This window comes from Echinococcus granulosus (assembly GCF_000524195.1).
Source record: "Echinococcus granulosus chromosome Unknown EG_S00049, whole genome shotgun sequence".
In the NCBI taxonomy this organism is placed as follows: domain Eukaryota; kingdom Metazoa; phylum Platyhelminthes; class Cestoda; order Cyclophyllidea; family Taeniidae; genus Echinococcus; species Echinococcus granulosus.
Window position 1 is genome coordinate 184,718 of NW_020170429.1, and position 22,952 is coordinate 207,669.

The following is a 22,952-nucleotide window of genomic DNA, read 5'->3' on the forward strand; positions in this document are numbered from 1 at the left end:
CATGTTTCTTTGGTTCCTCACGTGGCGCTTTCTTTTCTGGAGACGGCGTTTTGGAATGCTTTTCCGATTCAGCTGGCTTAGGCTCTGGTGCAGAGGGAGCTGGATCAGGTTTTTTCGATTCTTCACCCTTTGGTGCCTCCTTGATGGCCTCAAAAAAATTGTTGAATTCTTCTTCGTTAGAAAATTTCATGGCAAAAATTTCACCGGGTTGCTTTTTTTCTACCTTCGTGGCGATTACAACGATCTTCTGGTCCTTGTTCCTCTGTGTCTTTGCAATTTTCGCCCGTGGAATTTTTTCTTTTCTGCCCTGAAATACTACCTTGTCCTGTTCCATATTGCACTTTACTTCGCTTTGCTTACCCTTGGCTGCCTTTTGCAGTGCCTTTGTCATTTGGGCATTCATCTTCCCTTCCTTCTTGTACTTATCGACATGTAAGTGGGTTAGATTGTATACAGCCATGGTTGTAAGTTACAGACGCTAGCACAACTGAGCCTTGTGCTACCTTCGATGTCTATTATACCTCTTTGAGCACTCAAAAGCGCACCGAATCGTTATTCTACACGCAATGCCGTCTACATTAATCGCGCTTCCATGTGTGTGAGTGGGCGTTACCGAGACAGCGAACCCGTGAAAAAGCTTGAGTCAGTTTTGCGTTATTGTTAATAACGAGTCACCTGTGCAAAGCTAACTTTGCCTCCTTTTTTCGCCCTATCTGCTTGTGCTTGCTTGAGAGTCTGTGTGTGTATGTCAACTTCATTAATATGTACTTGCCTAAAATCCATAATGTGAGAATATGCATTGAATTTTGTTCATTTAAACTCGATTTTCATAAAAACTACCTCTTATTTTTTTCGTTTAACTTAAAAGCAAAGCTTTTGCATACTTGGGGAACTAATCACTAAAAAAGTAACCTACTACAACTGAGATCAAGATCAAAGCTGGCAGTTTTACGCTAAAAATGCTTCACTGATCCGATTATTTCTGTGAAGCAAAATACAGTGCTAATGATAAATATTATTTCGCGTAAGCGTTGATCTTTCGTAGGGAATTCTTCTAAATTTACCTTATATAATATATTGATGACCTAGTTCTAGTTAGTGCAAATTTCATTTCATTAATCGAGTGCCATCAACAATGACTCCTTAGATTATGCCCAAAAGACATTTGATATCGTTTACGTTCCGGTGGTTAATACTATTTTATTTGAAAGTAAGAAGCACTCTTTTGCTGGGTTTTATCTAACCGCGCCTGTTGAGGGAAAAACTACACCCTCCTAACAGTGATGAATGGAAATGGCGATTTACACGACTATCTACGATTCCGCTTGTTGCCTCTCTGCAACAGTTCAAGTGGACTCAAAAAACGAGTACGACTTCCAATTTAGTAGCCTTTAGCTGATTAGTCACGATTCTTTTATACTATTTGCAAAGTAATCAACCGAATTCCCCAACTATTTGATAGCGGGAATACTATCCCGTCTGCAGAATCCTTTGACATTTGAATGGGGTTTGTTGTTAAAATCTAAATTAATTTAGGAATTACGAAGTGGTTTTTAAAAGTCTTGGTAGGTGTAAATTTATCAAGTCTTGCAACGTGATAATATTTATAATTTTATTTAATGCCTTTTTCCTTGTCGGGATTTTTAACGGGTTCTTTGCTAACGTCATGTAATTGCGACTTTGGCAATGGTTCGTGTCATAAACAAAGTATTTGTGTTTACAACAAACAAAACGTATTTGTGATGCTTCTAACCAAAGGACAAAATCACTTTTTTTGTGTTGTATAAGAACGCTTTAAATAACGCACTTAGTTTGTGAGCTGTATTAGACTTTTGTCTCTGGTCCTGCTGAAAGATGTAACGAATTTTCTAACTCTGAATCTTTTGTATATATTTTTAATTCATACAAAATTCGTGATAATTTTTGTATCACTTGTAGGCACATTAGCGAAGGAAATAAGTTTGTGAATATAATAAGATGTCCAGCCACACAAATTGTGACCTGACGGGTAGACAGGCAAATCAGTTCGTTGAAGTTTTTAAGTCAGGTAAGTACTTCTCTTTAAGATTGTGCACAAAAACTCACCCAATTCCATTGCGATTACTCAAACATTCACTCACCATTGATCGAAAGGGCGTGTGTGTTTGTATACCTTCAGTGTACACGCTGCAGAAACCACCGTTGTTCAACAGCGCTACCACCACATCCTCCCTCATGGTGCCGTCAAGTGTTGTCAAACACCCAGAATTAATTCAGGACCATTAGCAACAATTTTAAAATTTAGGCAATTAGGCCAAAAAGGTTAAGCCTCAAAATCAGTATAAGGACGTTTTGTTAGAATAAAAAATTTTAGGGTGTTTTGGGATCTTTCCTGCAACAATCAGCCAAATATCATTTGTTGTGCCCAACCTCTGTTTTAATATTTTACGGAGGTCAGATAAAGATTTGGCGGTTTTTGAAAAAGATGGCTAGTATTGCTTTGATTTTTAACGCTCCACCCAATTTTATAAAAAAAAGCCCCATTAAATCGGTTTTTCTAAACGGTAAGAGTTTAAACTAGCCAATGGAAGGTAAGTACACAAAGTAAACAACAAAATTCCTATCATTATAAAAGAATTTTTTAAGCATTCTGCTATTTGGAGTACTTAGCATCAAAAGACTTTAATTCTTTGTTACATTTAGGCTGAATGACACCTTCATAAGATGCTTTGCTCTTGACCGCACAAAAATGCTCTCCAAGACAATTGCATTTCTGTACCGCCTTTACTTCCCGAATGCAACGCCAAAAAAGGTGCTAGGCTTCAGTCTGAGGAATGAAAAAAGAACGAAGAGCAGCAGGCGGGGCGCACAGGTTGTAGTAACAGCTTGATCGTCAACAAGCAAACAACGCACCGGTGCAATTCTGTCTGCAGCTCATCATATATAAAGTATTCGTGATGTCAGCGGTTCACTTCCTCATCTTTGGGGTCTAATATTCTACTAATGAAATGTGTTCTTATCATCTGTATCTGCCAATCTTGCATTACATCGCAACACACCAGCTTCATTCCACTCATTGTTCAAGGGTGATGCGTTTACCTACCTACAAATTTATTTACCATTCAGTGATACATCAGTGAATCATTTGGTCGAATATCTAAAAGCATTTCTTTCTGGAGCATTTTTTCAGCTGTCACCTCCTCTCCTACTTCTACACAACATGCATTAGGCGGTGCATTTTAGTCTTGCGTTGAATTTTACGGATAAATCCGACCACTATGGATCCGGTTTATCTGATCCAACCAAAACCGCATGATGAGATTTTAAGGGTAGAGGAATGTAGTACAATACCCAGAAGCATGGTCTGTACGGATAGAAAATGGTCCTATCATATCTGGCATGTATTTTTATGCCTGCACATAAAACGGGCTCACTAGTTGTGAATCAGCTAAGCGGGCTGTGCCAAGAGTTGCACCACCATTTTCAGCGTCTTGATGCTTTAAAAGTGGATAACCAACTATACTTTCTCCTCTTTAGTCCTAAAAGACCTTTCTCTTAAAACTTTTAACCAGTAAAATCTTTTCTAAGCACTTTTATAGCAAATTTACTGAGGCAAGAGTGAGGATTTTGAGGTTTTTCCTAACTTAATCCATCAGCCAGAACATATGTATTTTTCACACAAACTGCCCTCCCCCTTAAGCAATACTAATTAATTTTGAGTGAGGTATAAAATTGTGTAAAGCCCTCTTAACTATTCTTAAGGCTCTGTTCCAGGAGTGTGGCAAAGTGTACCTAAAATTTTCTTTAAAAACAACTTACGTCTAGGGATTTTCTATTATAAAAAGTCAACGCCAATATAGAGCGGAGAGAAACCTTTCTTTTAAAAACAGTTAGGCCTAATGAATCACTTAATAGGAAGAAAATCTTCGTTTCACAAGGTAAATTAAGTCTTTATTTCATCGAAAAATGGACCTAGAGATGTTGGCACTGTAATATGGCATGAGATGGGAGATCCATCTTATGCCCCTAGTCATATTAGTTCATCGCATTCAAGGCAGGCGATCCGAAACTGGAAGTGAGGTAGAGACGGAGGTGTTGAACTTGTTTTACGCTTTTGGAAATACAATGTGTTATATAAGTGGAATTTGTTGCACAATAAAGTCGTTTCAGCAAAAGATTGGTGTTTTGTAATGAATGCCCCTCAGTAAAAGTTTTGAAAGACCCCCGATGCAATTATTTAACTTGAAACAAATGCCCTCAATTCACTATAGACAACTTTTTCATGAGTTGACAATTAGGTAGTGAAAAGACAGACACTTGTGTCATTTTTATGCAAATTTGCAATGTGTAGTGAAGATAATATAGTGTGTCAGCTCAAAAAAATGTCGAAGTTAATGACTAGATGTGCGTCTATTGGGCTATGAAATCCCTATTCCATTCCATATTACCAATTTAGTGGCAAGGTGACAGATAGTTTAAAATTTGCATAATGTGAAGCAAGTAAGAAAGGAAGACGAGATTATACATTAGGACTCAACCGCCATTGCAATTGAAATCCATTGCATTGGCACCTTTGTGCTGCAGCTTGTTTCTGTAAGTGTGTCTGAGTGTGTGCGTGTGCGCCTCTGAGTCACATCATTGATTTGATTTGCGATTGAGTGGAACCCGCAGTTGGCAGCAACCCCATGAGCATAAAACCTGAAGGAATTTCTGATCAATGGAATTTCTGATCCATGTCAAGGTGTGAGACTAACACCACCTTATTCTCGGCACTCATAGCAATCACGCACTAAAAGTACCTAATCCTTCTTAACGGTGAAATTAACATGGAGGTGAGCAGGTTAACTACCTCATTGAATGTAAATCTTCTGTCAAAGCAGTAAACACAAAAAGTAGATGCTAGTCTATCATTAATGAGCCAATAGTTAAGGAACCTTTAGAATCGAAATAAAATGTGCTTTGACTAAAGCGAGAACCATAAAAAGGAGAGGTATTGTTTCATAAAAATGAATCACAAGGATGCAAAGTCATACGCTAAACAAACAACTAGCGTGTTACATACTGCCTCCGCTCTTCTAAGCGTTACCTCGTGCACTACCCTTGGTCAATTTTCTGCGTCAGCCATTACAATTTAGTTGGTGCGGTGAGGGAGAATACCTACGAGCCAACCGTGCTAGTCACCGAGTTACCATGGAACTAGGAAGACACTTAACCGCAACATCACTGATCTCGCTCAGCAATTCGACTGGATCCGCGGTTTCGCCCATTTTAAGAACGGAAGATTGTGCTAATTCTCAAGCGTGTTCATAGCTAGCTGTAAAACCACTGGCTTAGAAGCAGTCTTGTGACAAAGGACGGGGTTGGGCTTCTACTCTATTCCCCCTTGGCATGGTGTTCTCGCTATAGAGTTATTTAGCCATATCCATCTGGGTTCTATCCAGCTAGTGGAAAAGTGGAAAATAAATGATTGCATATTCACATATTTGATATCGTCATACAAGTAGGGTAAGCAGTTCTATAGCGAAACTTTTTTAGAGGATTCAAGGCTAGTGTGGCTTCAGTTGTTAATAGCTTTTCTGCTGAACACGGAAATGGGTTATTTGCCTATTGGTGATGTCATTTTCAGCCTTTTCGTAAGGGATTGCTTCCAGTTCTCCATTTCCAGGAGAAATGCAGTAGAAATCCGAATAAATTTCCTTTAGATGGGGTTCGCTTTCCACTGCGCTCGGCGTGAAGTCATAAGACCTCTCTAACCGCGAAAGAGGACATAACGCTAGAACAGAATATGTAACGCCCACGGAGAGAAGGGCTTGAGACTACTAACCTGGCCCAAAGGCCAGCCAATTCGGCGAGTTTACGATGGTGGAGCACTTAAATAGCCCTATCACCGAAACCGAAAGTCAAACAGCCACACATAACAATTATTTATTATTAGGTTGTTCAGAATCACCTGTGAAAATAGTTGCGAGTTTATGTGAAAATGCGATGATTTAGAACAGAAAAAAGGACACAGATAACTGGTGGAGACTTATGAGATGAGTAATCTTTCAAGTATCAAACACACGTTCTCAAAAGGGAGTGGCAAACTCCAGGTGGGTATTTTCCTGTGCACTTCAAATAATAGCAAAATTAAACAAATAAAATATTATTTAAAGAAAATATCTCAAAAGCAATGAAAGAATTGTGTGCCTAGTAAGCATAGCTGAAGATATATAAGTGACGCGACGGAATGTAAAGGCGATTGAACTAATGCGCGAATGAGTGGCAGGAAGAATGAATCGAGCAAACATTGAACCTCCCTACAGGATTATTGCGGTTTCATGTTCTCGGGTAATTCTTTAATCAAAACAAACTAACTTTTGATTCTCAGAAAACAAACATATGTAAATAAACATACTATCTGCAACTCAAATGCATTAAAATCCTTGTGGATGGCCTTATCACAATTGGGGCTGGCCATCGCTTCTCCTAGCCACAAATAAACATTGCTACTTAATTTGAATACTTAATGCCTGTCTAACCAAACCGAATTTTTAGTCGTAGCACCTTCAGGCTTTTACATGCACCTGTAGGTGCTATTTGCTGACAATTGTCAAGTCTAAAGGGGATTTTTTGTAGATGACTTAGGCAGATTTCTATGTGTAACGGCTACTAGAGTGTTACGGGGCTTCATAAAAAAGAGATAAAAATATTACAGGGTTTTTAGTTATCTGAAACTAATGCAATACAAATAAAATTTGCAAAAAAATGGTCTCATAAGCAATGAAATATCTTCTTTTTGAGCATTTAGGAGATGATGGAATTCTAAGGATATTGTATAACTGAAGTACCATGCTGGAAATCAAGGATGACATCAAACTACATAAACCAACACTTTACTTGGTAACTTAGTACAATAATGATACTAATTGTCAAATGCGCCATTTAAATTCTTGTACGAATCAATTTCTGCGAGATTAATAAATTTTCACTTGTACCCAAATCTAAGGTAGCTTCTAGCACACAAGACAGCAGGAGCAGTGTGAATAAATCCAAACAAAAGTATTAAAAGCAATAAATAGCCTCGCCTTTATTTAAAGAAAGGCTGTGCTGGTCCAGCATCAGCTCTTAGTAAGAGAGTAACAAATAAAGTACAGCAAAACGCCCAGTGACACAGTGCGCGAATATACTCCGAAAAGTTTTCGAGTATATTTAACCTACAAAACTACTAAAATCATTAGCTTGCATAGTAAGTGACTGAACAGTAAAGACAGGGGTATTATTTGCGTTGACATAGCCAAGAATCCAAAATCCTAAATTTATCTGTTCAAAATTGGCGTGTGTATTCTCTTAATCACGCAATGCATCAATCCTCCTACTTTCAGTCGCACCATCACAACCAAATATCAACTTGATTAACCATAAACGGAGAGCTGCATACGCAATCGTATTCTTCATCGAGAAATTCTTAAATAAAGTGTCAGAGCATTCGACATGTTTCCCGCAAGCCGCTCGTTTTCGTGTGCGTAATCACACGTATCATCGTTAAGGCTACCTTACGACCTTGAAACAAGCCAATTAGTTTAAGGCGTCACTTACGATAGGCTCTTGTGTGATCCAACCTGACTTCTTCAAGGCGTAGCACATTCGCTACGCAACTACAGCGTTCAAAATGGAATTGTCTGCCGTTGGAAGAGGAAAAAAATGCCGATTTGTTAGGGTTTATTTGCTGATTCATGCAGCGGTCATACTAGAAATATGTGGTTGATCTAGCAGTTGTTTACGAAAACACAGAATCGCGTACACAGTTACTTTAACTAGCGTCTTTATTAGAGGTGACTAACAAAGGATTTATGTTTAAGACACTCTTCTAACATTTTTGAAAGAAATTAATGCACCCCTTTGTTAGGTTACTCGTACGTCCATCCTAAATATTGCCACCGATTTAAGGCCATAAAATGTACACATATATTTTAAAATAATCCTTCAAACGATGTTAAGCTACACTGAAATGGTATATTATTGGCAACTTCCAAGCTACCTGCTGTTATATTTGAAACAGAAAAACCAGTTTTTTAGGCGGACTTTAATAGGTTTGAGTCAACGCACAATGTTCTCCCTAATTTTCTTGTATCACAGAAGGACAACAGCATATTACTTTTTCTTTAGTTTGAATTTCAGTAACAGCACTTAGGCAAATTTAAAGTGATGATATCACATGATTTGCAAATGTATGCAACCTTGAGAGTTAGAGCTTCATTGTTCGATGAGTCACAATGACAACATTCATTTTGCTTTAGTGGAGAAGATATAAAAAACCGGACAATTTTGTCAGTTGGTTTTAGTCATGGAACGCCTCTTGGGTATGCCTAACAATTCTTCAATGACGTGAGGCGCCTTTTTTAAATCAAGGCAAATAAATGCAAAGCTTAGAGCAGTAGCTAGCCGACGGAAGTCGACGCCTTATCGCCTTGAACCGCTTCACGTATGCAGCTAGACTATTTTCGGTAGCCAAATGGAACAAACGGCTGTGGCTTTGGGATTACGTCCGCAGAGCGAGGTTACTAAGTCTTCCAGAATATTCCAAGCCTGTCTGGTTTTTTGTTTGCCCATGTAAGCAACTTTTACATCCGCTGATTGAGTGATTACATTATCTTCCCTTGACAAAGCGGAGGTGGATTTGGGGCAATCACTTAAGTCTTGATTGCACAAGACCAGACTACAAGTAGTGATCATTCACTCCAGAATATCATTTTGACTCATGCGTGTACACACAGTGAAAGCATAACTTCACCCAAACCTCACCCTTTTATGCGTGAAGAGCATCACTAGAGGTGAACTCCTGCAAAACCAGGATCAAACTACCGTAGAATGGCAAGTACTCTACTTTGAACTTCGTCCAGTCAATGCTGCTTGATGGTTACCCTTTAGAATTAAATTATGCCTTAAAGTATTCCATTGCACAATACGCTGTTATATGAGAAAGTGAGCACACCAGACAGCGAAAACGAATTCAACTCCTGTTAGTCATTTGCCTCATATACGTGCAATCACTGATTGTGATGTTCATTTGGTGCTCGACACTGGCTTTCTTGTTGCTCGTCCCTACTAAATTAGTCAATTAAAAAACGGACACCTTATGAAGTACTCTTAGTATTCAAAAAACGCATTGGATGATCTGATGTAGTTTCCTGATTACGATACGATAGAGGCGAGAAAAGTACCTAGACCTCCCTCCCCTCCACCATCTTCCCAGTCATCCATATTCATTTGGCTCCTCACTTTTAGTACAATTGTTATGAGCAGTACACATTTAATGGGCCTATCCTCCTGTATGATTTCATGTCACAATCCTGTGACATGAATTATCTGCCACTTCATCAAAAGTAGCTGCGCTAGATCGCTGGGCTAGAAGGATAGATTAGGCGCCAAACAATGAGACAGAACAAAATATGGTTCTGGCGAAAAAACAAAGGACTCTTTAAATTCCGGAGCAGAAGTTAAACTGGTCAAAATAATTAATGGTAGCTAGTGCCATATAGGGAACAGGGAAGTGTCTGAACTGTGACTGCTGGTGTTTAAAGAGACGGTCCAAAAAACAGAACTTTGGCTTTTAATATAATTGTAATTAAAACATGTTGTCCTGCTGATAAATCAAAGTGTCCGATAAATTAGGTTGAATCACTCGGGACCTTGGCACCCCAAGAAAAACAGGTGAGTCAGAGGAAGCAGGCTTCATCGAACACGGGCAACAAAGCTATTTATTGAATCGAAGGCTTGAAAAAGTGCACTAATTTCAACTATCCAAGGAGAAGGGGGAGTTATGAATGTTAGATTTTGGAACCACGCTTTGATGACACTTACATAGGTCATTGACCAAAGTCAAGGCAGGCGAGAATTCAAAAACCCCCTTCTTATTAATTGAACTGTGACAGCTTAGATGATCTGACGGATTGCGATACACAAACATCTAGGCGCCCCCTACTCGGCCGAACCTGACCAATCAGAGACAGCAAGTGAACGTGATACCGCATCCGCTCTCAGCCAATCACCGCTACGCCACTGACTCAGACACCTCTAGGAGGTACGCCCACGCACACATAATCACAAAAGCACACACCAACACAAAACGCCGACACATTCTGACTGTTGGGGCCACGCATAGCTTGGGGGTGCTGTGGAAGATCGGTTTTCTTCTGTCACATCCTAGTGCCTGCGGCTTCGTCGTTGGCCTCTCGGTCGCCACTTGCACAAAGCGGCTCTTGATTCAGCCACCACGTGCTTCAATATGTAAGTCTTGATCACTTTCTTAACTGCTCGGATTCATCTCAACTGTCAATGTTGATCGCATGTCTTGCGGCGGCACTCCATAATCTAGTTGGATTAAAAAAGGATTGAGCATTGCATTTAGGGGAGACCTTCCACTTATTTGTTGGTAAAGAAATAGATCTAACTACACCTTTTGGTTTTCATGTTCATCAAATCCATTTTTGGGTAATGCTATGCCTTGAAGATTAAGAAAAGTAAAGAGATCAATTTTTGCTGTCAAACTGTCAATGGGCGGGCTCTTCGTCAGTTGGGTGATTCTCCTTCAATGAAGGGGTAGTGTGGGATGCTGTCTCTACGGCTTTTGCTTTAGCAGCTTTTCGGTCGATTGCAATTCTTCATATTCCTCAGAATTTTGAGACAATTTTAATAAAACTGAGTTAAAAGTGTCTATCCACTGAAATAAACCCTACTAGGCAAAGTTCTCATTGAGCCCGTAGGCTATGAATGGACTGATTTTGTAAAAAATCCGTCTTAACTCTTTGATTCTCATTTTACTTTTTGACTTCCCAACTTATATTTAGTTGACGACCCGGAACCAGTGTCGTTTTGCACGATACTGCCGCTAAATTGAATTCTGGGCCAGCTAATGTGGTACTACTTACTATTTTCCTATAACTCAGTCATCGTGAGTGATGTGCTTGAAGTTCTCGCCTTCAAAGCACTTTAGTGGGTATGCTTCGGAGGTTGAGAAGAACGCTCTTTCACTGCTGGTTTTCTCACAACCACCTCTTTGAGACTGGAGGGTGGAAGTGGCTTCTGATTAAAACTTGCAGTGTTACTGTTCCAGTCTTGTGAGAGAATTCCGTCAATTGGTTTCATGGCTGTCGCTAAACTGATGATATTCCCACGTACCATTGCACTGCCATGTGGTGCGTGGGCTTTTGAGTTTACAAATCTACTTATCTCAGAACATTCAGTAGGATGTAACTTTCTCTGTGGTAGGGTAACAGAAGGAAGTACTGCACGCTCCCGGGAACCCGAGCTTCTACTTCCTGCGCCTTGGCTTTTCGAGCGTGCGTCGACTATTCACTCCTGTTCTACGATGCGTTCTATCTCGTTATTCAGGCGTGATTAATGGTGACCCTGGGTTCTGAATATCACGGACTTAAAACTCGCACAAACCATGATATGGGCTGGAATACTACCATGAGCGTGGACGTGAGTCATCCCTCGACCAACACTCCAAGGCTGAGCGACAGTGCGTGGGTAACGGGTAAGTCGGCGCGTCTGTCTTCAAGTGGTCGGCTCTCTCTATTGTAGACTTTTGTCGTCAGGAGGCTAATTTCCTGCGAAATCTTCTTTTTTGGGGAATCCACCCAAGTATATCGACAAGGCGACAATTTCCTAAAGAGACCAAAGGAGTTTTGAGCAATTCGCTTGCTGCCTTGAGCCCTGATCCTTGTGGAAAACACTGAGCAGACGAAAGCCGTCGGCACTGGACGAAACACAGCGTGTTGGTTGGAGGCACGGTGTTCGTGAGTGAATTTGCTAGTTGCATTTCACTTTTCGACGCTCAATCCAACCCGATTCATTCACTTTGTGCGTCGTTTCAGTGACCGACAGCCGCATGCTTTGAACGTCGCGCTTTTATGCTGTTTCCAATCCAAAGTAATGATTACTTGAGGCCGTGTGAGCTATCTTCAGTTTTCCTAAGGAAATTTTGATGATGCTAGAGTGATTTAACAACCTTATTTTTTTTTAATTTTCTCGACGGGGCCGGATGTGAGTGGGTTAAATCGCTATTTTTCTTAACAAATATGGGTTTTTGCTTTGTTTATCTTGTAAGAGGAAATGCACTGCTTTGCCGATTGTCACTTTTCGTTTCTGTGTTCCTCCTGGGTCTTTTACACGTCTGGAGGTATCATAAAACAGGGTCTTTGTGGCCGAAGGGCAGAAATCACTCTTAGGAAAGGCAGTTTATGGTTACTGGTGTGTTTGACTGCTTTCGCAGTGGCTTTCCACTACGAATTGATAGTCTCCCTTAATGTACTGTTGATGATATTAAGAAGTTTGGAGAAGATAAAGCAAGAAGCATTCTGCGTTGAATGAATTCTATAGTCTCTCTCCGAGTGTGCCTGTGCCTCCAATAACCTGCATCAACCATGGGCCAAATGGACGCTTGTCCGAACGAAGTAGTATTTAGATCACTTTATAACCTTAAAATGACGATGTAGGTCACAAGTTCTGATTTTTTGACCAAAAAAATCTGCAAATAAAGGTGGTTGGGGCCAAGTCATTCCTTTCGTAAACAAAAGAGGTCCATGTATCACGGATTTTTTGACTAGGGTGAACTGAAATGAACCTGTCAATTCAAATGACTTAAATCAGTTCGACTTTAGAATTAATCAACCTAAAAAAATTAAGTGGCTTGCATCAGTGGATTTGAAAAGGTGCCTGTGTCGAAATTAACCTCAAACCATGTATTTTTTTAATTTTTCGCTAGCCTGTTTCTTGTGACACCTAACATGAGGTGGCACGTTGTTTGACTTCTAATGGTCAAGAATCCTACCCGTCGGTGTATAGAGGGCGGTATAAGTTACAATACGAGCATGGTGGTTTAGAAAGCCCAGGATTGACAGTTTAAACCGTGGAAGCTCCTGTTTTAATACTCCGTAGTTAAATGTAGTGTAAAATTTAGAGTAAAAACTTTGAACCCAAAATTTATTCTTGAAGAAGTCAATTTAGTTCATTCCAGAGAATTTCTATGAAGAGTGTAGAGTCTGTGACTCAGCTTTTGTGAACACAACTGTTGGCTTAGACGTCCAAATTTAGTCCCAAAATGTCTATTCTAGAAGCTAATTGCTTTACGGTTCCATGGAATTCGGATAATGAAGAGCCTGAGAATGCACAAACGGGATTTGCTGAGGCTCCTGAGTTCTCTCGAGAGACCCAGTGATGTGCGAGACTGACAGAGCCCTAACATGTAGGAAATGTATGAATGAACCGCCAAAGAGGCATGTTGCTAAGTGGGAATCTGCAAGAATGGCCAAATATCCCAGATCAGTATCCCCTTGTGTGAGCATTGCCTTCGCCGTTAAGTAGGACAGTCACAACATCTTCAAGTTACTGATCTAATATAACAATGACGTTTTTCACAAAATGAAAAGAGGGTCGTCAGGGTCTTTGAAAGAACTTGGCTACCATAGCCTAGACACTTTGTTCTTATTTGACACCGACTTAACCAATTCGACTGCTGCTTAAAATCATGTAACGGAGTGTAGACATCCTCAGACGAAGAGCATTCAACCTCTGTTTAGATGTTTTAGCTTCAACCAATTTGTCCGTGACATGGAGTTGGTGCAACTAGTTGTCATTGCCTGCCGAAGGACGAGTGAGTCACACTTGACGCGGCGTTGGTGAAACTGTTGATAAACGCGTTTTGATTTTTCAGCGGAAACTGTTTTGTGTGGAGGTAAAATTTTTGTTGCTTTACTTGAACGCCGAGAGTAAGTATTGGTTAGACATGAATTGTTTGGTGAGGAGTTCGCGTTTAAACACCTGTCCCTGTGTCTTTCGCTTCAATTCAAACAAAACTGCAACCCCATACTTTTCTTCAATTTATCCGCGCTATCTGATCGCTTCCTAAAAGTATCAGACGACAAAATTGATTTTAGTGGATAAAAAACCCTCACAACAGAGTATCTTATGGTTGTTTAAAACCCATCATTCGTTTAAGTGGGTTTCAACTTTGTTTTATCACCATCTTTTGCCAATTCACTGTTCTTTTGTGACTCGCGCTTTATTGACAATTTAATGTGCACCTCCGTCGTGCTTCCAAATTCTTGCTTACACCGAAGAAAAAATCGCATTGTCTTTTCACTGCAAACCGTCATTCCAGTGAAATTATAATTTTGGGATCATCGGGTCCATGACACCTCAGGGAATGGAATACATGTTCTGACTTAATCAGCAATCGGAACCAACAACCTCATCGCATCAAAGCTTTAGCAAAACTCAAATGAAATCAAGTATCCTGTTTGAGTTACCTGTCCCCTAAGTGGAGAGACGGAGCATGCTATTTTTCCTTACCCATTTGGAAAAAGCTGCTTGATGTCGACCTTTGTAAGAGAGGTAGTAGTGGTTGCGGTGGCGTCCAAACGAATACAAAGAAATTTCACCTTCCCCACATACGCTTACACATCCAGAGGAGGAGGGTTTGAGGTATGAAGGCACCTACTTCCCTGGGCATTTCTCAAGGTCACTGGTGCCATGACTCATGCATTTACAAGGCAAGTGGACAGAGAGAGATAGGGATGTAACGCAAGATATGCCGGTCCTGGCGACAATTTGGCAGGAAAGTTGTCAGAGGGGCATTGACGCAAGGCAAGGACTAGTATGTCGATTCGAGTATGACCGATCGCGATCGCAGCCGAGATCTTTGGATGAGAGCATGACGTCAGTGGAAGGCAACTGGTGCAGGAGCAGGTACATGAAATCAAGTTTGAAAAAATTCAAACCTATTTGAAATCGTTTGAAGTTTTTTTTTTACTCTGGGACTACAGCGCTTAATTCTGTCTGCAGTCAACTAAGCCGTTTCCGAACCAGTGTACGTTGAGGATGTAATTCCATTACACGACAGAAGGCCGATTCCAGACCTAAAAATTTTAAAAATAATTGAGCACTGACTAAGAAAATTCTGCACTTTAATGTATAATAACAGACCTTACACTCAGTCAAAGGTAAGATCCTCTCATTCACTATCTAAAAACACTGATTACAGATGTCTTTTAGTCGAGAAATTAGCACTGAACTCGGTGAATGTAGGATTTGGTGAGCATTCACTGAAGGAGCCTTAGAAGGAGGAAGAAGTTGTTATAGAGATAAGCCATTGTTTTTAAACAAGGATACTAGATCATTGTAATCGTATGTGGATAGGTTGTTTATCTTATCACATTACGAAAATAAACGTACACGGCGTTTGCGTAGGATTGTGACATCCCCGCAATCATCGGAGTTTGTTTATTGTCTTCGTGCACCGTTGGCTAGGTTCACTCCGCGGTTATCTTTAACTGAATTATCGCTAGCCTCCTGTACTCTTAATATTTTTAGAGCTTTCGATTATAACGATGCCTAAAACACTGTGTGGAAGCATTAATACCTGCAGATCAAGGTGAGTCGTCCTAAATAGTTTATTGTTTGAAGCATATTCAAAGTGTGGTTACCAGATATTCTGATTTTTTCATCGCCTACATTTGAATTCGCCTTACAAATAAAACTTAATCAGTTAGGCAATCTGACGGTTACATTTTGCTTTATAACTTTGTTATAGGATAACTTCGTCTTTATTTTTGCATGTGTAAAGGCAAACTTGCTGTAAATAAAAAAATTCTCCTGCAAAACTAAAATTTGATCATTATATGATTCCTCATATTGAGAAATATATTACAAACCCATTAATAGACTGAACACTTCCCACTGATTAAAGAGGATTTAGTCCTCTAAATATTAATGCAAGGCGTTTTCATTAATTAATTTACTACGTCTACTGCCAGCGTCACACATTTGTGACACAATCCTTCACCAATCTGAGGCCACACGCCGCACACATGACACATTTAATTGGAAGGGGGTAAGTTAAATTAAAGAAAAGGAGTAAACCGCCAGCAATTGATATTGCAATTGACCAAATGACCTTTTACGTTCTGGCAGGTTTAAACGTCAGACTGTTAATTCCCCTCTCTCTAACACGATCAGAAATTGAATAATTGCGTCGCACGCAATGTGTTCGAAACGAAGTCACTCTTCTAACCGCTTTGTTGATGTCTCAGAGGTAAAGTCGCTACGAACTATATGCAACAAAGACAGTCGAAGGTCAGGATCGTGCAGAACATAGTAAAGTAGGGCGAATGTTTCTGTGACGACTGTTAAGAGCTGATCAGGTTTGCTTATTAGGGGAAACAAAAGAGAAGAAGTTTTGACAATAATGAGACCGTGATTAAATTGGGATTTCATTTATTTGCATTGTATTAGTACAAGAAATGGATCTTCACTTCGATTTAATTGTGTGGAGGAGAGGAATATAAACCCTTACAGTCCACCTGTTTTATGCTCCGTTTAGGAGCATGCTGGCCAATGGCCAAAAAGGTATTTGTCTGTGGACTTGAAACATCCCACTTCTAACTTATTGTTCTAATCTCGACCAATCCATTTGCTACACTATGTGTTGCAACCAGTTGTCATAAAGTGATGAGGAGCATGTCACAGATTCGTGACGCCGCCGCACTAAGGCACAGAAATCGGGACGTCGGACGCTTGTGATTCCGGTAGTAAAAGCTTCAAAAAATACCGAATCTAGGTAACATCTGCGCTTTGTTATACAATGCTTAAGGTAAAGCAATATTTGACCGCAGCGTTACTGGTCCGTCCCGGAAATTCTGCTGAATCTGAAGTGTCATCATCCTTGGAACTCTATTGGAGAAAGGTGGAATACGCAAGCCATCACGCATGTCCATCGCTAGTTGTAAGCACACTGGTCCAAAACCAGTCATTTAAAATTGGAGGGATTTTAAGCAGTATTTTTTATTTGCATGCATATTTTAGTCTTTTAAAACGGCTTTTATGTAAGTAGTTTAAAGTAATTTCTTGAGTCAATTCCACTTTGACACTTTGTTCTCAGGCATGCACTATACAGCTATACCTGTTTAGGTTCTATCTAGCAGGTAGAGAGGTGGAGGAGGTATCGCACATTCACTTTATTGGCATCTCCATTCAAGCCCCGCAGACAACTCCCTAATGAACTTTTTCAGGCGATTTAAGGTCACGGCTAGTGTCGCTTTAGTTGTCAATAGGAATACTACTGATGAACACGAAATTGGGGACGCCGTCGAAGATAGACATCATTTTCAACTCTTCACTTAGGGGTCGTCACAGAATCTCCCATCTGCAGCATATATCCTTCTTCCATCAGGTTAAGGTTTATCAGTTGGTCATAGAAGGCATGGTCGTTGACCTTTAAAATAGGATTTGCTTCCCAGTAGCACCAGTGCGGTGCTCCGAGACTTCCTTGAAAACAAAAGAAGGCATACTACTTTGGCAGAACATGTATTGTCAAGGCAGGAGGAGCTCTACTAAAGTGGCTTAAAGGCCATGTAGCCGAAAAGTGGCACAATCGGGGCGCCTCAAGTGCCCACAAAACCAAAAAGATAAGTTGAACAAATAATAAAAGTATTGCACTTACCATTGACACTATACTCTTCAGCAATACAAAGCTCTTTTGTAGCTCTTAGCAAACTTCATTCAATTCCAGGCAGAGATGTTTTTGGATTAGGAAATTTCAACTCAGGATTATCTTTCGACCAGACAATCTCTAACGCCTTTAAGTAAGCCTCTTGCGAGAAGAAGGTTATAAAAATTGTTTGTCTAATTGCTAGAGGCTTTAACTGCATGTACATAATCTCGAGTCGATCACATCCTTTACAAGCCTTATTTGAAGGCATATCTATCCTTTAAGAAATTGCGTTAGATACACTCAAGCTAGTTCCTTGAGTGAGCCAACCTTGATTTATAAAGTCCTGTTTCCGTATCGAAAGTCCTATCTGAGGAGTGGAGCCTAGTTTTAAGGCTATACGTAGAGAACCACGTAATTTGAGCTGCCAGCAGTGGAGATTAAGGGCTTCAAATGATAGAACCGGTGACAAGAAATGATGGCTTGGACTGCCGCAGTCCAAAGCCGTTTCACGCGAACGAAATTTTGAGTTTGGCATGGTCACGAGGTGTTCCCTTTACCATGTTGCTTGGATTCAGGTCGCAAGCGGATTATGAATGTGGTAAACTAGTCCTTTTTTCTAAGTTTGGATCAGGGGGTTAATTGGTCATTTAGGTAGTGTAATTGTTGGTGATGGATTTGCCACCAAGGCTGTGGTAGAGCTCGCATTGACATGTAAACTCCCCAGACAGATAAGCAAAACATTCGACGATAAATGACTATTTAAGCCTGGCAGCCTACCCGATGATCATACTCTGAGTAGGCATTGACTTTCCCTCCATGAGTCACTTCCTTTTTTTTCCTTTTCCGAGGATGAAGCATCGCACGAGCTATTAATAGTAACTGCTAATTTTGCAAAGGTCAATTTGAGCTTAGGAGAAAGCCTTAAAAGAGGGAAGGAAGGGACTCCACTCAGTCAAGAAATTAATTATGGTTTTGGCAGATCGAGACAGACATTTAAATGCCATTCTTGCATTGATAAAAAGGGCACTAATTTACTTGAGTACGAAAACCTTAAGGAAGTTCATTTAAACTACGCAGAGGGGCTGATAAATTGTTAAAAAAGCTTACGTGACCCAGCGCCAGACTGAGTTACTGGTATATCTAAACCTCTATAACCTTCTTTTTAAAACAATACAATATGCCTTTATTCTCGATCACGGAGGTGGTAGATGAGAGAAATGACGGGGCTTCTACGTAGGCTTTAGATAACTATTGTGCAGTTTACTAGGCAATTGTGTTCGCTAACCTAGCGCAGTAAAATCAAGGGGCATCGTGTTAATGTAATCCAAATTGGTGCATATGAAGGTGATCATTGGTTAGAGAGGCTTCTAAATTATTTCATGGCAAGTAACTTTGAGGAGGTGACGAGGCTTTTCATTTCGAAGTAAGTCACTTTCAGGGCGGATACATTACCTAATTGCTTCTCAATAGGCGTTCAACCTAACAATTTGCAGTTATTTCACCTCAACTGGGATCTGATTTGTTTGGCAAATTGTGAAATAACTTTCCAATAGGAAGGAGAGGAAGTTTATTGAAGTCATGGGAAATGTATGCAGTATACATGGATGATGTAGTTGGGTAAATGATACCTTAGGGTAACCTTGATAACTTTATTTCTCTGTCAACGTAAAATGCAAAACACTCCTTAGAGTCGTTTTTACTTCTGGTGCCTTAATTTTCATTACTTTAATTCAGCAGAATGGATGGTATTTCCAATTGCCTTTTCCATACCTCGGTGCAAGAAGGAAGTTGGCCGGTGGGGTTTAAGTACTTGAATGTTTCAATATGACTGCATCTACCTCCAGAGAGACCTCAGCGTCCAAATACGTCGTCATTGATAGTAATGGAAAATCTACCATCATTGTAGGGTTGTAACTTAGTCAAGTCTTTAGGCACTTCCAACTACCATCAGAAAGTGGATTTGGTGAATTCAAGTTCAAAACTTGATAGTGAAATGAATGATGGCCAAAAGTGATTTACGAGTTCCAATTTCAGTAATGAGAAACGGCAAAAGCAATCCCGATTTGCTTCCTGTACGGTCCAAGGGAGTATCACGAAAGTAAATTTATTAAGAATGCAATCAAAGCACTTACGGTTCGGATAATTCTTCAGCATTATCGAGTTAGAAAGTGGATTGAGGGTTTGTCAATCGCCCAGACTAAGAGACTACTCACATTGACATGGCTCATATCGGCTAGGAGCTGATGAAGTAACAGGATTTAAAGACCAGATCTCAAAAAGACGAAGTACGTCTTAAATTTATGTTTCATAATCCTTTAAAGAGGAAGAAAAGACATTTGGAATGGAAGGAAGTCGTGAGAAACGTAAGGAACGTTGCACTAGGTACACGGTTTCCATAGGTTAAATTATTACGTGAAGAAAAATTTGGCATTTTTTTGGTGTATCTTAGGCCAAACACTTGGTGCGATTTGTGAGGGCTTGCAAAATGTCTGCATTTATCGGCGATCTTTATTGCGCTCTCCACTACCTCCCTCTTCTCTTAAACATCCATCGTCAAATGTCTAGTAAAAATGATGGATATCATCCACGCGCTTTTGCTTCTTGAGCAGGAATTAATTTTTTGTCGTAATACGCGTGCAGAATTTAAAAAAGGTTCAAGCAATCTATTTCTGTTGATGAATCACCCAAATATGGACGTATTGTGTCCAGAATGCCCCTCTATTCTTGATAACAAGGAGGAAATGCGTGTCGCCATTGGTTAAAAAAACCCGAAAATAGTGTCCACATTCACCAATAACATTAAACGCACGTGACGGAACAATGGGATGACACCTACATCAATGAGGGCATGATGGAAGCCAAGCCAATGGGAGCCATGCGGCATCCATTAGTGGGGGACGACAAGCTTCAAAGACCATTCTCGCAAGACTTCACATCAGCACGAAGCTACTGGAAAGAGGACTTGGGCCCCTTGATAGGATGGAATGTGGGGGGCAGACACTGCTTCCTACACTCCTTTATTTGTCTCGATGAGAATTCTCCGGGTGATGATTATTAACCAAAAACCACATGCCAAACGGACGAGTGGAGTGAACAAATGGAAAAGAGAATTGAAATAGAAAGGGTTTCTACTGACAAAACAACTTTAAAAAGTGGAATTTGCAGCAAGCTTGTGTGTTATTGCGGAAGAAAGGTTAAATGTAACGGCAAATATTTCAAAGAAGGTGAAAATCTAGGATGCATTTTTTATTTAATTCGCATCCCTAAATGCACATCAAACTCACCATCACTGGCGACTTTACTTCATTATATTGGGGGAAAATTCAACTTTAAGCTGATTCACCACATCTTATGAGGGTAACGTGCCTATAGAGGGGATCCAAGAGATGAAGATTCGTTAAATGCGCCGATTTAAAATGGCATGAGTGTCTCAAGGTCGTCATAACCTTGCTCGGTAATCTATGGAAAAGCCAAAATAGATCCCCGGATTTGACAGGTGTAACCAAAGATCTCTTTCATTCCCAATCTGCCTTCTTTGAACTGAAAAAAACTTCCTAATACAAAGTAATACTCGGTTGTTTGTTTAACTCTTCGTGCTGGTTTCGCGAGCAGCTAAGACCCCACCTTTGAACTTCCGCTGAGCTGCATAATCTCCGAGCCATATCACTGAATCATCCCCAGACCTTACCTACGTCAGCAATAAATATTCTGCCAAAGTATTCTGCCCTCTTTTGTCTTCGGGGGAGTCTTGAGGCGCTACAGAAGAAATATTTCCGAACCCTACGTTATGGAAGGTCATACAACTGTCGGTCAGCCGTTCGCCCGCTTACTTCAACCTGATTAAACCGGTTGTTGGGACATTTGCAAACCAAAGGAGGTCTACGAATACGGAGTAGTACCCTCTTTTTGTAACGCCTAAACGATCTGAACTTACTCACAGTATATCAGTCTCATATGAAAAACTTCAAAGTAAAAGTGTAGGAAGTTTTGAAATTAGCGCAAAATCCCAGCACTAAAATGCTCAATGAGTAAGTCAGAAAGCTCCAAATAATCCTGATTTCCAAACATTTGAGGTGTTGAAATAACAGGAACTTAACCAGTGAGACCTTTCCATTTTGACGGGAATTACAAAGGATCAATAAATGCGCCATCTTCAAACAATATGCACTTCAAGGTCATTAGGTCGGCAATCACTTGTTCATCATCCCCTTCCACTCCCTAACTGGAAAACGAGCCGGACGAATAAAGCAACAACAGACTGAATGGACCCACGGCTTTGGCGTCTGAGAGCGAAGAGCAATAAGAGCACCTTTCTTATTCCCTCAACTCACTACTTAGGCAGTCCCGACTTGATTAAAGTGCGACACGATCTCACATCGAAAACGTTCATCGAAAAGGCCCTAAAAGGTGTTCGTTGCGAGGATGGTAGGCACAACCACTTTTTCAGCGTTCGTCGAGCCGTTCTGGAAGACATTAACAAGGCTATCAAAGACCCCTCTCTCCATTTTGACCGTTATGAAGTAAGCACTCTACTCAACGTGTACTACACACTTACCAACTACGAGGTTCGTGGGATGAAACAAGCTGAACTAATGAATTTCCTCTATCTTACTCTTAATATTACAAATATGTCGAGTCTACAGGGCCTCTATCGAGCAGGAATGAAGTTGACGGGTCGAGGGAATTCCAAAATAATGGGTACTTTCGATTCCCTCGCTTTTGTTCGTCTTATGTCGGTGCTTCTACGAGGCAGTATTGAGGAGCGCGCCGTTCTGAGCTTTTACGTTCTGGATGAAAATGATGATGGGCTAATCACAGCGAAAACGGAAATTGCCCACTCGTTGAGATCATCTTTCAATACCAAAGTGGCGGCATCTGCTCCGGAAATCGATCCTGAGGAGCCGAGTCGCGATACGCTACGGTATTTGACCAAGAAAATGGGACTGTCTGTTGACGGAGGCCTTAATTTGGAGGAGTTTGTCAATGAGTGTCTTGTCTCACCCTGGCTAATCGATGGAATCCTCCCCAACTTGCCCTCGGAAATATCTAACTATGCATTCCAGTGTCTGGTATCGCAAGTACCTACGCTTCCTTTAATTGAGAACAGGGCTGCGAGAAATAAGAGCATTGTGAATATTAAAAAAAGAAAAAGGAAGGATGAATAATGTCCCACATACTGCCCGCATAGGGTTTTAGAAAAAGATGTGTAATATTAAAAGTCATCTGTGCCACCTTTATGCTTCTATCCATTTGGAAGGGTCCAGTGCCACGCTACTGATGTAACTTAAGTAAAATCACGCACAATAAAAAAACTGCAGACACAAAATCACTTTTATTAGTATTTTATAGTCATCTGCTCATTTGCTGACGAGGTAACCTAAGCAATAGTTACAATTAGGCACTCGAGAGCTTCCCTTTGGTTTTCAGTATCATAACAATGACTGTCACAATTTCGAAGCAAAAAAATACATCTATATACATCTATATATATATATAT

The 22,952-nt window shown here is 40.4% G+C and overlaps 3 protein-coding genes across 3 annotated transcripts in view; 1 reads left to right on the plus strand and 2 right to left on the minus strand. All coding sequences in view use genetic code 11, as the record gives it.

Annotated features, from left to right (window-relative positions):
• The window catches only part of EGR_06000 (hypothetical protein), a gene marked incomplete at both ends in the record, with an annotated part of 2,430 nt that extends 1,970 nt beyond the window's left edge, over positions 1–460 (minus strand). The window contains 2 exons of the mRNA XM_024495249.1: positions 22–148; positions 224–460. Of these exons, the coding sequence (XP_024350333.1) occupies positions 22–148; positions 224–460 (364 nt within the window). The remainder of the gene's footprint in view (positions 1–21; positions 149–223) is intronic.
• A 7,675-nt stretch (positions 461–8,135) lies between these two features.
• EGR_06001 (hypothetical protein) lies at positions 8,136–15,681 on the minus strand (the record flags this gene model as incomplete). Its single annotated transcript, XM_024495250.1, has 7 exons — positions 8,136–8,252; positions 10,418–10,464; positions 11,907–11,974; positions 13,630–13,803; positions 15,386–15,489; positions 15,532–15,626; positions 15,678–15,681. The coding sequence occupies 7 exons, from the start codon at positions 15,679–15,681 to the stop codon at positions 8,136–8,138; spliced, it is 609 nt and encodes a 202-aa protein (XP_024350334.1).
• A 6,036-nt stretch (positions 15,682–21,717) lies between these two features.
• On the plus strand, positions 21,718–22,620 carry EGR_06002 (EF-hand calcium-binding domain-containing protein; the record flags this gene model as incomplete). The annotated part of the gene is made up of 1 exon (XM_024495251.1): positions 21,718–22,620. One exon carries the CDS (start codon positions 21,718–21,720, stop codon positions 22,618–22,620), a length of 903 nt encoding a protein of 300 aa, XP_024350335.1.
• Positions 22,621–22,952: the final 332 nt, after the last annotated feature.